This window comes from Thamnophis sirtalis, unplaced genomic scaffold (assembly GCF_051295495.1).
Source record: "Thamnophis sirtalis isolate CommonGarterSnake01/CBP01778 unplaced genomic scaffold, rThaSir2_p1.2 scaffold_14, whole genome shotgun sequence".
Taxonomy (NCBI): domain Eukaryota; kingdom Metazoa; phylum Chordata; class Lepidosauria; order Squamata; family Natricidae; genus Thamnophis; species Thamnophis sirtalis.
In genome coordinates, this window is record NW_028261394.1 from 9305030 (window position 1) to 9318714 (window position 13685).

The window sequence follows — 13685 nt, forward strand, 5'->3', positions numbered from 1 at the left end:
CTGCCAGGATCTTTCTACCCACAATACGGCTTGAAGATGACTAAGATGTACATTTTTTTTACCTTTACAGGATAAATCTTACTGTACCTCAGGGCAGTCTGTGTGTTGTGGTGGGTCACGTGGGGGCTGGGAAATCCACCCTGCTCTCGGCGTTACTTGGTGAACTGCAAAGGATCGAAGGTTCGGTAGCAATGAAGGTAAAGCACTTTAAAACAGAATGTATTCAAGGTGTGGTCAGCCTTCCCCAACTCAAGGACTCTCGGAATACGTGGACTTCAACTCCCAGAATTCTTAGCGATGTCCTCATTGGGAACTCTGGGAACTAAGCCACTTTGGAAGGTCAACCAGACCGGGACAATCTGCTTTGGGATCAGAAGTGGTATTCAGCCGGTTCGCTTCGGTTCACTCCTTTCTTCCTTCTTGCTTTTTCCTTCCTTTCTTTCTCCCTCTTTTTTTCTTCCTTCCTTCCTCCCACCTTTCCTCCTCTGTGTTCCTCTTCCTATCTTCTTTCCCTCCCTCCCTTTTCAATCATCCATTTTTCTTTCTATCCTTTTTTCCCTGGAGCCCTCCCTTCTCTCTATCCTTTCTTCTCTCTATCTTCCTCCCTCCTTCCCTCGTCTTTATCCTTTCTTCTTTCTATCCTCTTTCCCTCCCTCCCTTCTCTCTATCCGTCTTCGTTCTCTTTATCTTCCTTCCGTCCCGATGAAATGCGCGAGCACTGTGCATGCAGAGAGCCGAGGTGGCGCAGTGGTTAAATGCAGCACTGCAGGCCACTTCAGCTGACTGCTATCTGCAGTTGAGCAGTTCTAATCTCACCGGCTCAAGGTTGACTCAGCCTTCCATCCTTCCAAGGTGGGTGAAATGAGGACCCAGACTGTGGGGGCGATATGCTGACTCTGTAAACCGCTTAGAGAGGGCTGAAAGCCCTATGAAGCGGTATATAAGTCTAACTGCTATTGCTATTGCTAAGGTGGTGCGCTCATATTTGCGAACCGGTGGGGAAGGAAAGTGAATCCCACCGCTGTTTAGGATTTGTGTGTGTGTGTGTGTTTGTGTGTGTGTTGTAATTCTAGTGCTTCAGTAGTTTGAGTCACTTCAGTGGTGGCTTTCTATCGGGGGATCCATTCAAAGCAAGAGGACAACCCCAGAGGCACTGACCAATAGCTTTGGGGTGTCAGTTACAAGAAGAGGGTGAACAATCTGGGAACTTCATAAATTACTGAACTGTAAGTCCAGAAGTGGGTTCCTACCAGTTCGCACCTATTCGGTAGAACTGGTTCGTCAAATCTACCGAACCGGTTAGAAGAGGTTCCACCAGTGGACCCGGAAAGCAGGCCACACCTACAGAAGAGGTTCCAACATTTTTTGAAACCCACCCCTGGTCCTTGGATATGATTATTCTACACTATCATGCTCCTATTTATAAAACTCAGTGCCTCTGCGAAAGGTAAGGATGACTACTGCGTTTGTGGTGCAATCAGAACATTCCGTGTGTTGAAGTTGTTTTAACGCAAACCAAAGACGCCTTTTAAAAAGCAAGTTTACATCCTATTCTTATGCATGCCAGTGCTGTGTGTGAAGTAATTTAAGGTGATTCTGACAAGTGTCGTTGGCATTTTCATATCTGGGCACATGGGCGGCAAGCCACTCCCATCCGGTCACATGGGCAGCAAGCCACTCCCACAAAGAAGGCCACACCCACAGAATAGGTTCGAACAATTTTTGAAACCCACCACTGTTAAGTCATAGACTCTCTCGCCATTGGCCACTTTCAAAACTGGGCTTTTTTTGGTGGGGGGAAATGTCTGTTGGAATTCAAGAATGGCTTGGTAGGACCTCTTTTGGGAGACAGAGAAAGTTTGACCAGCCGATGGAAGTTTGCCTCCATCTCTCTCTCCTTACCAAAGTCCTCTTTCCCGTTCTGGTGACAATTTGGTGAGCTTCACTCCTTTTCTTTTTACAGGGCCCAGTAGCGTTGGTTCCCCAGATAGCATGGATACAAAATGCTTCTGTGGAAGACAATGTCATATTTGGGAGAAAAATGGAGAGGACGTGGTACAACCAGGTGGTCAAAGCTTGCGGCCTGAAGCCTGACATAGACGGTTTTCCAGCTGGAAGCCAGACAGAAATTGGAGAGAAGGTTCGTGGATCATTACCATGTTATTTATCTATCCAAAAGGAATATGGAATATACACTTGGTTGAGTAGATGGTGGTAGTGTTGGTCTTCCTCTTCCAATATTATACCATGATTAGCTTAATGGTCTTTCAACCATACAAGGTCCCTTCCAACTCTGCTATTGTATTGTATTGTATTGTATTGTATTGCATTGCATTGCATTGCATTGCATTGCATTGCATTGCATTGCATTGCATTGCATTGCATTGCATTGCATTGCATTGCATTGCATTGTAATCAAGGGGATAAGCAACTTAGAATTAGGGAGAAATTTCCTGACAGTGAGAACAATTAACCAATGGAATAACTTGCCTCCAGAAGTTGTGAATGCCCCAACACTGGAAGTCTTTAAGAAGATGCTGGATAGCCATTTGTCTGAAATGGTATAGGGTTTCCTGCCTAGGCAGGGGGTTGGACTAGAAGACCTCCAAGGTCCCTTCCAACTCTGCTATTGTATTGTATTGTACATCCTCGAATTCAACTTAAGCATAGAGAGCATTTCTTTCACATGTTTTCTACCATTAACAATATTTCTTTATTTTTTAATTAGTTATGTAACAATAACAATCGTACTACTATTCTCTTTAGTCTACTAATAGAACTCTTTCCCCTTCCGCTGAGGACTATTTTCATGCTGCCATAGGGCATCAATCTTTCTGGAGGACAAAAGCAGAGGCTCAGCCTGGCTCGTGCCGTTTATACGAAGGCCTCAGTTTACCTCCTGGACGATCCCTTGTCTGCTGTGGATGTTCCAATGGGACAGGACATTTTCAACCAGGTTCTTGGACCAAACGGCTTGTTGAAGGAAAAGGTACTTGGCATTCCAAACTCTCCTTACTTATCGGAACAGGATCTGATGCAGTACAGAGAGTCCCCGACCTACAACCACAAATGAGCCCAACATTTTTGTTGCTAAGCGGGAACAGTTGTTAAGGGAGTTTCCTCCCATTGCACGACCTTTCTTGCCCCCTTTCTTAAGCGAGTCACTATAAATTGTTAAGTGAGTGACATGGTTGCTACGTGAATCTGGCTCTTCCCACATTGACTTTGCTTGTCAGAAAATCACAAAAGGGGATCAGGTGATCCTCAAGACCAGGGGTGGGATCCTCCCGGTTTAACAACCAGCTAAGACGCTGAGCTTGTCGATCAGAAAGGTTGGCAGTTTGGCGGTTCAAATCCCTAGCACCGCGTAACGGAGTGAGCTCCCGTGACTTGTCCCAGCTTCTGCCAACCTAGCAGTTCGAAAGCACGTAAAAAATGCAAGTAGAAAAACAGGAACCACCTTTGGTGGGAAGGTAACAGCGCTCCGTGCGCCTTTGGCTTTGAGTCATGCCGGCCACATGACCACGGAGACGTCTTCGGACAGCGCTGGCTCTTCGGCTTTGAAATGGAGATGAGCACTGCCCTCTAGAGTTGGGAATGACTAGCACATATGTGCAAGAGGAACCTTTACTTTTACCTTTAATTACAGTTGTACAAGTGTAAGTGTTACAGTTGTTTTTATGGGCTTTTCACAGGAGAAGTCTCTTAGGCGTCTAGGCCTCAAAGCCTTCCTACAAGCTACTGTCAGACAAGCCAAGATTAAGCCCAGTGCTTAATATTCACCAATTGCAAAGACTTGTGACTTCAAATCCTAGTACAAAGTCAGGGTTAGATCCTATGGAGACTATAGGTAGTCCTCAACTGACTATGATGGCAACAGCATACAAAGAGAATTTATATAAAATGTTTTATAGATGGTATATGATACCTAAAAGATTAGCAAAAATGTTTAAGGATAAATCAGCTAAATGTTGGAAATGTCACCAATTGCCAGGAACATATTATCATATGCGGTGGATGTGTAGGGATGCAGGAAGCTATTGGATTAAAATACAAACATGGTTAGAGAAAATAATAGATCAATCCATAGAGTTTAAGTCAGAGGTATTTTTATTGGGTATTCTACCAGAGAAATATAGTAAAGAAGATTCGTATTTGATTGTACAAATAATAATAGCAGCTAGAATTGTATTTGCACAAAATTGGAAAGCAGACAAAATCCCATCAGAAGGAGAGCTAATAAAGAAGATATTAGATTGTGCAGAAACGAATAGGTTGACATTGAGAATAAAGGACAAAGAGGAATCAGTGTACTACAGGACATGGGAGCAATTTTATGAGTGGCTTGAAAAAAGATATAAATAGAAAGAAAAAGGAAGAAAACATGAAATAAATATCTCAGACGATGTAAGTTTGGTCACATCCTGATTGAGGCGAGATAAATATCTCAGACGACACATGATTAAATTAGGGGGAGGGGAAACAAAAAAATATCAAAATGTAAATATACAGGTGGAAAAATGATATGAATTGACAAATGTTAAATAGCAATTACAAGAATGTGTATCTAAGAATAAATTTGAAAGGAAAAATACAAAACATTTTACAAAAAAAACAACACCTTATGATGATAAAGGAGCATTAAGCATCACGGGCAATAGTGAGAGAGTCTACAGTTCAGTAATTTATGGAGTTCCCCAGATTGGTCGGCCCCCTTCTTGTAACTGACACCTCAAAGCTATTGGTGAATTACCTCAGGGATTTTCCTCTTGCTTTCCAGACTCGCGTCCTGGTGACCAACTCCATCCATATTCTACCCAAAGTAGACAACATCATTGTGATGGTGAATGGAGAAATCTCTGAGATAGGCCCTTGGCAGGAACTGATCAGAAAGCAGGGGGCATTTGCAGACTTCTTGAGGTCCCAGAACCTTGAAAAAAAAGAAGACCAGGAATTGCAAGTTACTGCTGGTCCTCCCAAAGGTCATCTATACTTGGTGGTTGATACAACTGGGTATTATTATTATCCATGAATAGACACTTGTTAGTCTTGGAGCCACTTCATGCATTCTGTGGGGATTCTGATAAAACCCTTCACACAATCTATCCCCGTATTCTTCAAAGAGCTGTTGATCCATAGCAAAAATCATCTGGAAGCTGAGATTGGTAGAAGGTAGAACCAGATCTGATAGGACAGAACAGAATAACAGAGTTGGAAGGGTCCTTGTAGGTCATCTAGTCCCACTCCTTGCTCAAGCAAGAGATCCTATTCCGTTACAGACAAATGGTTGCTCAGTCTCTTCTTAAATCTCCAGTGATTGAGCATCCACAACTTCCGAGGGCAAGCCATTCTTGGTGCTACAGTTATGGCAAGTAGGGTGTGTAGAATTATGCAGATCTGTGATTAAAAGTGGTCATGGAGAAGGGAAGGGAACAGAGGTGGGTTCCTACCAGTTCGCACCAGTTCGGTAGAACCGGTTCGTCAAATCTACCAAACCGGTTAGAAGAGGTTCCACCAGAAAGCAGGCCACACCTACAGAAGAGGTTCCAAAATTTTTTGAAACCCATCACTGACACACACACACACACACACACACACACACACACTCACACAGTGAGAGAAAGAGAAAGAAAGAAAGAAAGAAAGAAAGAAAGAAAGAAAGAAAGAAAGAAAGAAGAAAGAAAAAGTGAGAGAGAGATGAAGGAAAAAAAGGAAAAAGGGACAGAGAGACAAAAGGAAGGAAAGAGAGAGAGAAAACACATGGCCGGCAAGCCACTCCCACCAGGTCACATGGCCAGCAAGCCACTCCCACAAAGGAGGCCACACCCACAGAGTAGGTTTGAAAAAATTTTGAAACCCACCACTGGAAGGGAAGCAACAATGACATCACCGCACTAATTTGAGACACATAATAGGCATAGAAATGTTGCATGATTTACTTTTTGCAGCTCCCAAATTGGTGTATTTTCTCAACATCGGTGGGTTATTCTTCTATTTTGTCTCTATCATGTCCCTTCTGAGACTTTGGTCTATCTTGACTCCACAGATGCAGGAAACATTAAGTGGATCTCCACAACTCCTGTGACCCACCATGAAACCCCTGGAAAGTAAGTATTTTATTTCTGTATTTATATCTCAACTTTATTGTTTTTTCAAATAACTCAAGGCAGAGAACACATTTTTTCTTGTTTTCAACATGTTGGAAGAAGCTTTTTTCTGTTATTATTTTTTTTTTACTTTTGCCGCAAGCCTTTCTACATTGTGAGCCTTAGTTTTCCTCACTTCATCTTTACAGGCTCGGGCTATTTGCTGATATATTCTGCCTTAGTTATGTGCCCCCTCTTTCCACTTTTTATACTTATCCTTTGTGTCTTTCAAGATCAAGAGAAGCTTTGGCCAAGAGAGACAGCGACAAGCCAACAGAGGAAGAAGGAAGAAGCCTGATGGCAGAAGATGAGAAGCAGAAGACTGGACGGGTAAGTCTAAGGATCTTCTTATTCAGTTTGGTGGGAGGGTTGCTCCCCTTTTCGGTAGAAGTTATGGGACTTGCTGTGAGGGAGGATGAACTTCACCATTTTATTCAGTGGCGGCCCTTTTTAGCTTTCAAGGGGTTTGGGCTTTCATCCTTTGGATATTACTATAGAATAGAAAATAGAATAAGAATAAGACTAGACTAGACTAAAGAGAAGAGATGGACTAAGGATAGGATAGGATAGGATAGGATAGGATAGGATAGGATAGGGTGGAGTGGAGTGGAGTGGAGTGGAGTGGAGTGGAGTGGAGTGGAGTGGAGTGGAGTGGAGTGGAGTGGAATGGAATGGAATGGAATAGATGGAACAAGGATAGGATAGGATAGGATAGGATAGGATAGGATAGGATAGGATAGGATAGGATAGGATAGGATAGATAGAATAAGGATAGGATAGAATAGAATGGAATGGAATGGAATGGAATGGAGTAGAGTAGAGTAGAATAGAATGGAGAATGGAATGGAATAGAATAGAATAGAATGGAATAGAATGGAATGGGATGGGATGGGATGGAATGGAATAGAATAAGGATAGGATAGGATCAGATAGGATAGGATAGGATAGGATAGGATAGGATAGGATAGATAGAATAATGATAGAATAGAATGGAATGGAATGGAATGGAATAGAGTAGAATAGAATAGAATAGAATAGAATAGAATAGAATAGAATAGAATAGAATAGAATGGAGAATGGAGAATGGAATGGAATGGAACGGAACAGAACGGAATGGAATGGAATGGAATGGAACGGAATGGAACGGAACAGAACAGAACAGAACAGAACAGAATAGAACAGAATAGAATAGATGGAACAAGGATAGGATAGGATAGGATAGGATAGGATAAGGATGGGATAGAATGGAATGGAATGGAATGGAATAGAATAGAATAGAATAACAGAGTTGGAAGGGACCTTGGAGGTCTTCTAGTCCAACCCCCTGCCTAGGCAGGAAACCCTACACCACTTCAGACAAATGACAAAGGGTGCTTTGGAGAATAGCTTGACTCCCTCTTCTTGTGGCAGCCCCTGAGATATTGGAAGACTGCTATCGTGTCTCCCCTAGTCCTTTTTTTCATTAAACCAGACCTACCCAGTTCCAGATCCGGTGTTACAGATATCGTCGCAGGATGGAAGCTGCTCCCGGTGAAGCCTCCTTCTGCAATTGACCGGTGGTGTTTTTGTCAATGCCAATTCTTATTCTGGTTTCATCTCTTTGATTTAGGTGAAGATTTCAGTATACCTGGCATACCTGAGAACAGCAGGGTCGTTCTTCTGGGTTTATATTGTGCTGCTGTTTGCCTGCCAGCAAGTTTTCTCATTCTGCCGTGGCTACTGGCTCAGCCTGTGGGCCAATGACCCCCTTTCCAATGGGACGCAACCTCATACCCAGCTCCGCGTGGGCGTCTTTTTTCTCCTAGGAGTCACGCAAGGTTTGGCCCATTCCCATCTACCACTAAGCAAAGAAATATTTATTTACTTATTCAATGTCTACGGCCACCCAACTCAACCAGGGGACCAAATATATGAGCCAATACTGTATAAACACTGCTAAACCTGGATCCAAATAATTGGATTAGTGGTTAGAGTGTAGTACTGCAGGCTACTTCTGCTGCCTGCCGGCTGCCTGCAATTTGGCAGTTCGAATCTCACCAAGCTCAAGGTTATACTCAGCTTTCCGTCCTTCTGAGGCTGGTAAAATGGTATTGTTGGGGGCAATAGGCTGACTCTGTAAACCACTTAGAGAGGGGTGTAAAGTGGTATATAAGTCCAAGTACTAATTGCTCCTTTCCTTCCTTCCTTCCTTCCTTCCTTCCTTCCTTCCTTCCTTCCTTCCTTCCTTCCTTCTTTCCTCCCTCCCTCCCCCCCTCCCTCCCTCCCTCCCAGTAGTTAGAATGCAGTATTGTAGGCTAACTCTGCTCACTGCCAGCAGTTCGATTGTTACTCAGCCTTCCATCCTTCCAAGGTGGATAAAATGAGGAGCCAGATTGTTGGGGGCAATAGGCTGACTCTGTAAACCGCTTAGAGAGGGCTGTAAAGTGGTATATAAGTCCAAGTACTATTGCTCCTTTCCTTCCTTCCTTCCTTCCTTCCTTCCTTCCTTCCTTCCTTCCTTCCTTCCTTCCTTCCTTCCTTCCCTCCCTCCCTCCCTCCCTCCCTCCCTCCCTCCCTCCCTCCCAGTAGTTAGAATGCAGTATTGTAGGCTAACTCTGCTCACTGCCCGCAGTTCGATTGTTACAGGCTCAAGGTTGGACTCAGCCTTCCATCCTTCCAAGGTGGATAAAATGAGGAGCCAGATTGTTGGAGGCAATAGGCTGATGCTATAAACCGCTTAGAGAGGGGTGTAAAATGGTATATAAGTCCAAGTACTATTGCTCCTTCCTTCCTTCCTTCCTTCCTTCCTAACTTCCTTCCCTCCCTCCCTCCCCTCCCTCCCTCCCTCCCTCCCTCCCAGTAGTTAGAATGCAGTATTGTTGGCTAACTCTGCTCACTGCCAGCAGCTCGATCGTTAAAGGCCCAAGGTTGGACTCAGCCTTCCATCCTTCCAAGGTGGATAAAATGAGGACTCAGATTGTTGGGGGCAAGAGAGGCTGACTCTGTAAACCACTTAGAGAGGGCTGTGAAGCACTGTAAAGCACTATATAAGTCTTAAGTGCTGTTGCTATTGCTATTAATGTATTGCTTGTTTCTTAGCATACAATAAAACTATATTTTTTTAAAAAAATCATCCTATGCAAACGAATCATCCCTGATTTAATTCAATAATCAATCAATCAATCAATCAATCAATGTATGTAGCCACCCATCTCACTATTACGTGATGATAATCTTGATAAGGAAAAGACCTCTACTGCCTGAAACAGCTGGAATCTTTCATCCCCTGTTGCAGCCATTGGGAAATTCGGGTCGGTTGCTGCGGTGTTTATGGCCGGGATCGTGGCTTCCCGTAAGCTCTTCCGGCAACTCCTGTTGGATGTTCTCCGGTCTCCAATGGGCTTCTTTGAGCAGACTCCCAGCGGTAACCTCCTCAACCGTTTCTCCAAAGAAATGGACGCAATTGATTCCATCATCCCGGACAAGCTGAAGTCTCTGCTGGGCTTCCTGTTTAACCTTCTGGAGATCTACGTTGTGATTGTGATAGCCACACCGATGGTTTTAGTGGCTATTTTGCCTCTGTCAGCCCTATACGTTGCTTTTCAGGTACGCAGCACTTTCAGGATATATTATTATAACCATGAGGGAAAGGAGATGCTTTTTAGCCATTGCTTACAGGTTATTTGAAATGTCCCACAGTCCTGTGATCATGATTTAACAATGGTTTGCCAAAAACTGATATTCACATCCGGTTTTCAGCAAAACTACACCCATAATGAAGCATGGGAACACTTAAAAACCACGGCATTCACACCATGGTTGCAAAAAAGGTCATACAATTGGATCAGTCATGTGGCTCACTTGATTTATGACTGTTATGACTTATGACCGTAATGGACAGGCTCCTTTTCAGTCGTAACTCTGTTTAACAGTTTAAACAGTTTATTAAATTTATAGGCCGCCCAATCCCGGAGGACTCCGGGCGGCTTTACAGAAACAGAAATTAAGAGAAATTAAAAACAGATAAAAACACGACAAATTTAAAAAGACACAACATGCACCCAATCTAAGCGGGGCTGGACCTCAATCCAGAGGTCAACAGCCCCAGGCCTGCCGGAATAGCCAGGTCTTAATAGCTTTTCGGAAGGCCATGAGAGTGGGTAGGGTCCGGATCTCTGGGGGTAGCTCGTTCCATAGGGCCAGAGCGGCAACAGAGAAGGCCCTACTCCGAGGCATCGCCAGCCAGCATTGTCCAGCTGATGGCACCTGGAGAAGGCCCATCCTGTGTGATCTTATCAGTCTTAGGGAGGTGTGCGGCAGAAGACTCGAGAATTCCCTGTGTTTGTGTGTATGTGCGTGTATTTATTTATATTTCCTATTTCTAAAGCACCCATCTCCCTCAAAGAGATTTCTGTGTGTATAGATAGATCTAGATCTAGATGGATAGATGATGGATAGATGGATGGGTGGGTGGGTGGGTGGAGAGAGAGAGAGAGAGATAATGGAGGGACGGAGATAGATGGATGGATGGATGGATGGATGGATGGATGGATGGATGGACGGACAGATGATAGATAGATAGATAGATAGATAGATAGATAGATAGATAGATAGATAGATAGATAGATAGATGATGGATGGATGGATTAATGTATAGACGGATAGATGGATGGGTGGATGGATGGATGGATGGACTGACAGACGATTGATGGATGGATGGGTGGATGGAAGATAGATAGATAGGTAGGTAGATAGATAGATAGATAGATAGATAGATAGATAGATAGATAGATAGATAGACAGAGAGAGAGATATCTCTTTGAGACATATATATGTATGTGTATGTGTGTATGTGTGTATGTATATATATATATGTTCCAAAACCTCAAATAAATAAATATAAATAATATAAATATAAATATAAATATAAATATAAATATAAATATAAATATAAATATAAATATAAATATAAATATAAATATAAATATAAATATAAATATAAATATAAATATAAATATAAATATAAATATAAATATAAATATAAAAAATATAAATATAAATAATATAAATAATATAAATATAAATATAAATATAAATATAAATATAAATATAAATATAAATATAAATATAAATATAAATATAAATATAAATATAAATATAAATATAAATATAAATATAAATATAAATATAAATATAAATATAAATAATATAAATATAAATATAAATATAAATATAAATATAAATATAAATATAAATATAAATATAAATAGTATAAATATAAATAATATAAATATAAATATATATATTTGAGGTTTTGGAACCTACTATGGTTTTGGAACCTACTATGCAAACATTTTCAACCAAAAAGCAACATTTATGCAAGGAAGAGAAAGTCCTGCTTACTTTCCTCCTCCTTCTCCTTGGAGGGCATCTCTCCTACAAATATGTGCTGAAGTACCCAAATCTTCTCTCAAATGTAGGAGAGACCCTCGCATCGCAGCATCACATTCTCCCACCTCCCCTGTGCCCCCCCCCCCCAGCTCAACCTGAGCTCTCACCCAAGCCAAACTCAAGAAGGCAAGTGAATGTGGACTTCCCAACTTTAGCAGGCTCCTCTGTCTCCCCTTCTCTGAGCAGGTCTTTTTTGTCACCACCTCCTGCCAGCTGAAACGTTTGGAAGCCGCAAGCCGCTCGCCCATCTATTCCAACATCTCGGAAACCTTTGAGGGGAGCTGCCTCATTCGTGCTTTTGGAGTCCAGCAGCGTTTTATTGTCCGGAATGATGTCAACGTAGATGAAAACCACAAGGTGTCCTTCCCTGCAGTGGTCGCTGACAGGTATGAAGGATTCCCCGTGGCTGGAAGGGAGGAAGCACCATGTTCAGAGGCTGCTTGTTGGAGGTGACAATGGCAGCTCTCTTGGCCCAATGAGACTTGGAACAATGTTTTCTTTCTCTCCTTCTTTTCTCTCCACCTTCCCTTCATCCCCCCCTTTCCTTTCCTTCCCCATCCATTCTCCACCTTCCCTTCCTCCTTCCCTTCCTTTCCCCGTCCATTCTCCATCTTCCTTTCCCCCTTCCCTATCCATTCTCCCCCTTCCCTACCCATTCTCCATCTTCCTTCTTCCCTCCCTTCCCCATCCATTCTCCATCTCCCTTCGTCCTTCCTTGACTTCCCTTCCTTCTCTTTCCTTCCTCATCCATTCTCCATCTTCCTCCTACCCTTCCCACCCTTCCTTCTTTCCCTTCCCCATCCATTCTCCATCTTCCCTTCTTCCCCTCCCTTCCCCATCCATTCTCCATCTTCCTCCTACCCTTCCCACCCTTCCTTCTTTCCCTTCCCCATCCATTCTCCATCTTCCCTTCTTCCCTCCCTTCCCCATCCATTCTCCATCTCCCTTCGTCCTTCCTTGACTTCCCTTCCTTCTCTTTCCCTTCCCCATCCATTCTCCATCTTCCCTCCCTTCCCTTCCCCTTCCATTCTCCATCTTCCCTTCATCATTTCCTTGACTTCCCTTCCTTCTCTTTCCTTCCCCATCCATTCTCCATCTTCCCCCCTTCCCTTCCCCATCCACTCTCCATCTTCCCTTCATCATTCCTTGACTTCCCTTCCTTCTCTTCCTTCCCCATCCATTCTCCATCTTCCCTCCCTTCCCTTCCCCATCCACTCTCCATCTTCCCTTCATCATTCCTTGACTTCCCTTCCTTCTCTTTCCTTCCCCATCCATTCTCCATCTTCCTCCCTTCCCTTCCCCATCCATTCTCCATCTTCCTCCTTCCCTTCCCACCCTTCCTTCCTTCCCTTCCCCATCCATTCTCCATCTTCCCTTCATCCGTTCTTGACTTCCCTTTCTTCTCTTTCCTTCCCCATCCATTCTCCATCTTCCTCCTTCCCTTCCCACCCTTCCTTCTCTTTCCTTCCCCATCCATTCTCCATCTTCCCTTCATCCGTTCTTGACTTCCCTTTCTTCTCTTTCCTTCCCCATCCATTCTCCATCTTCCTCCTTCCTTCCCACCCTTCCTTCTCTTTCCTTCCCCATCCATTCTCCATCTCCCTTCGTCCTTCCTTGACTTCCCTTCCTTCTCTTTCCCTTCCCCATCCATTCTCCATCTTCCCTCCCTTCCCTTCCCCATCCATTCTCCATCTCCCTTCATCATTCCTTGACTTCCTTCCTTCTCTTTCCTTCCCCATCCATTCTCCATCTTCCCTCCCTTCCCTTCCCCATCCACTCTCCATCTTCCCTTCATCATTCCTTGACTTCCCTTCCTTCCTCTTTCCTTCCCATCCATTCTCCATCTTCCTCCTTCCCTTCCCACCCTTCCTTCCTTCCCTTCCCCATCCATTCTCCATCTTCCCTTCATCCGTTCTTGACTTCCCTTTCTTCTCTTTCCTTCCCCATCCATTCTCCATCTTCCTCCTTCCCTTCCCACCCTTCCTTCCTTCCCTTCCCCATTCATTCTCCATCTTCCCTTCATCCGTTCTTGACTTCCCTTTCTTCTCTTTCCTTCCCCATCCATTCTCCATCTTCCTCCTTCCCTTCCCACCCTTCCTTCTCTTTCCT

General features: G+C 43.5%; 1 protein-coding gene across 5 annotated transcripts in view; it reads left to right on the plus strand.

Annotated features, from left to right (window-relative positions):
• ABCC6 (ATP binding cassette subfamily C member 6) overlaps positions 1-13685 on the plus strand; it is a 55098-nt gene that overhangs the window by 22590 nt on the left and 18823 nt on the right. For all 5 annotated transcript variants that reach the window (XM_087729156.1, XM_087729158.1, XM_087729160.1 and 2 more), the window contains exons 16-24: positions 71-197; positions 1964-2140; positions 2822-2989; positions 4781-4982; positions 6047-6107; positions 6380-6476; positions 7756-7963; positions 9421-9731; positions 11763-11962. In XM_087729156.1, the coding sequence (XP_087585282.1) occupies positions 71-197; positions 1964-2140; positions 2822-2989; positions 4781-4982; positions 6047-6107; positions 6380-6476; positions 7756-7963; positions 9421-9731; positions 11763-11962 (1551 nt within the window). The remainder of the gene's footprint in view (positions 1-70; positions 198-1963; positions 2141-2821; positions 2990-4780; positions 4983-6046; positions 6108-6379; positions 6477-7755; positions 7964-9420; positions 9732-11762; positions 11963-13685) is intronic.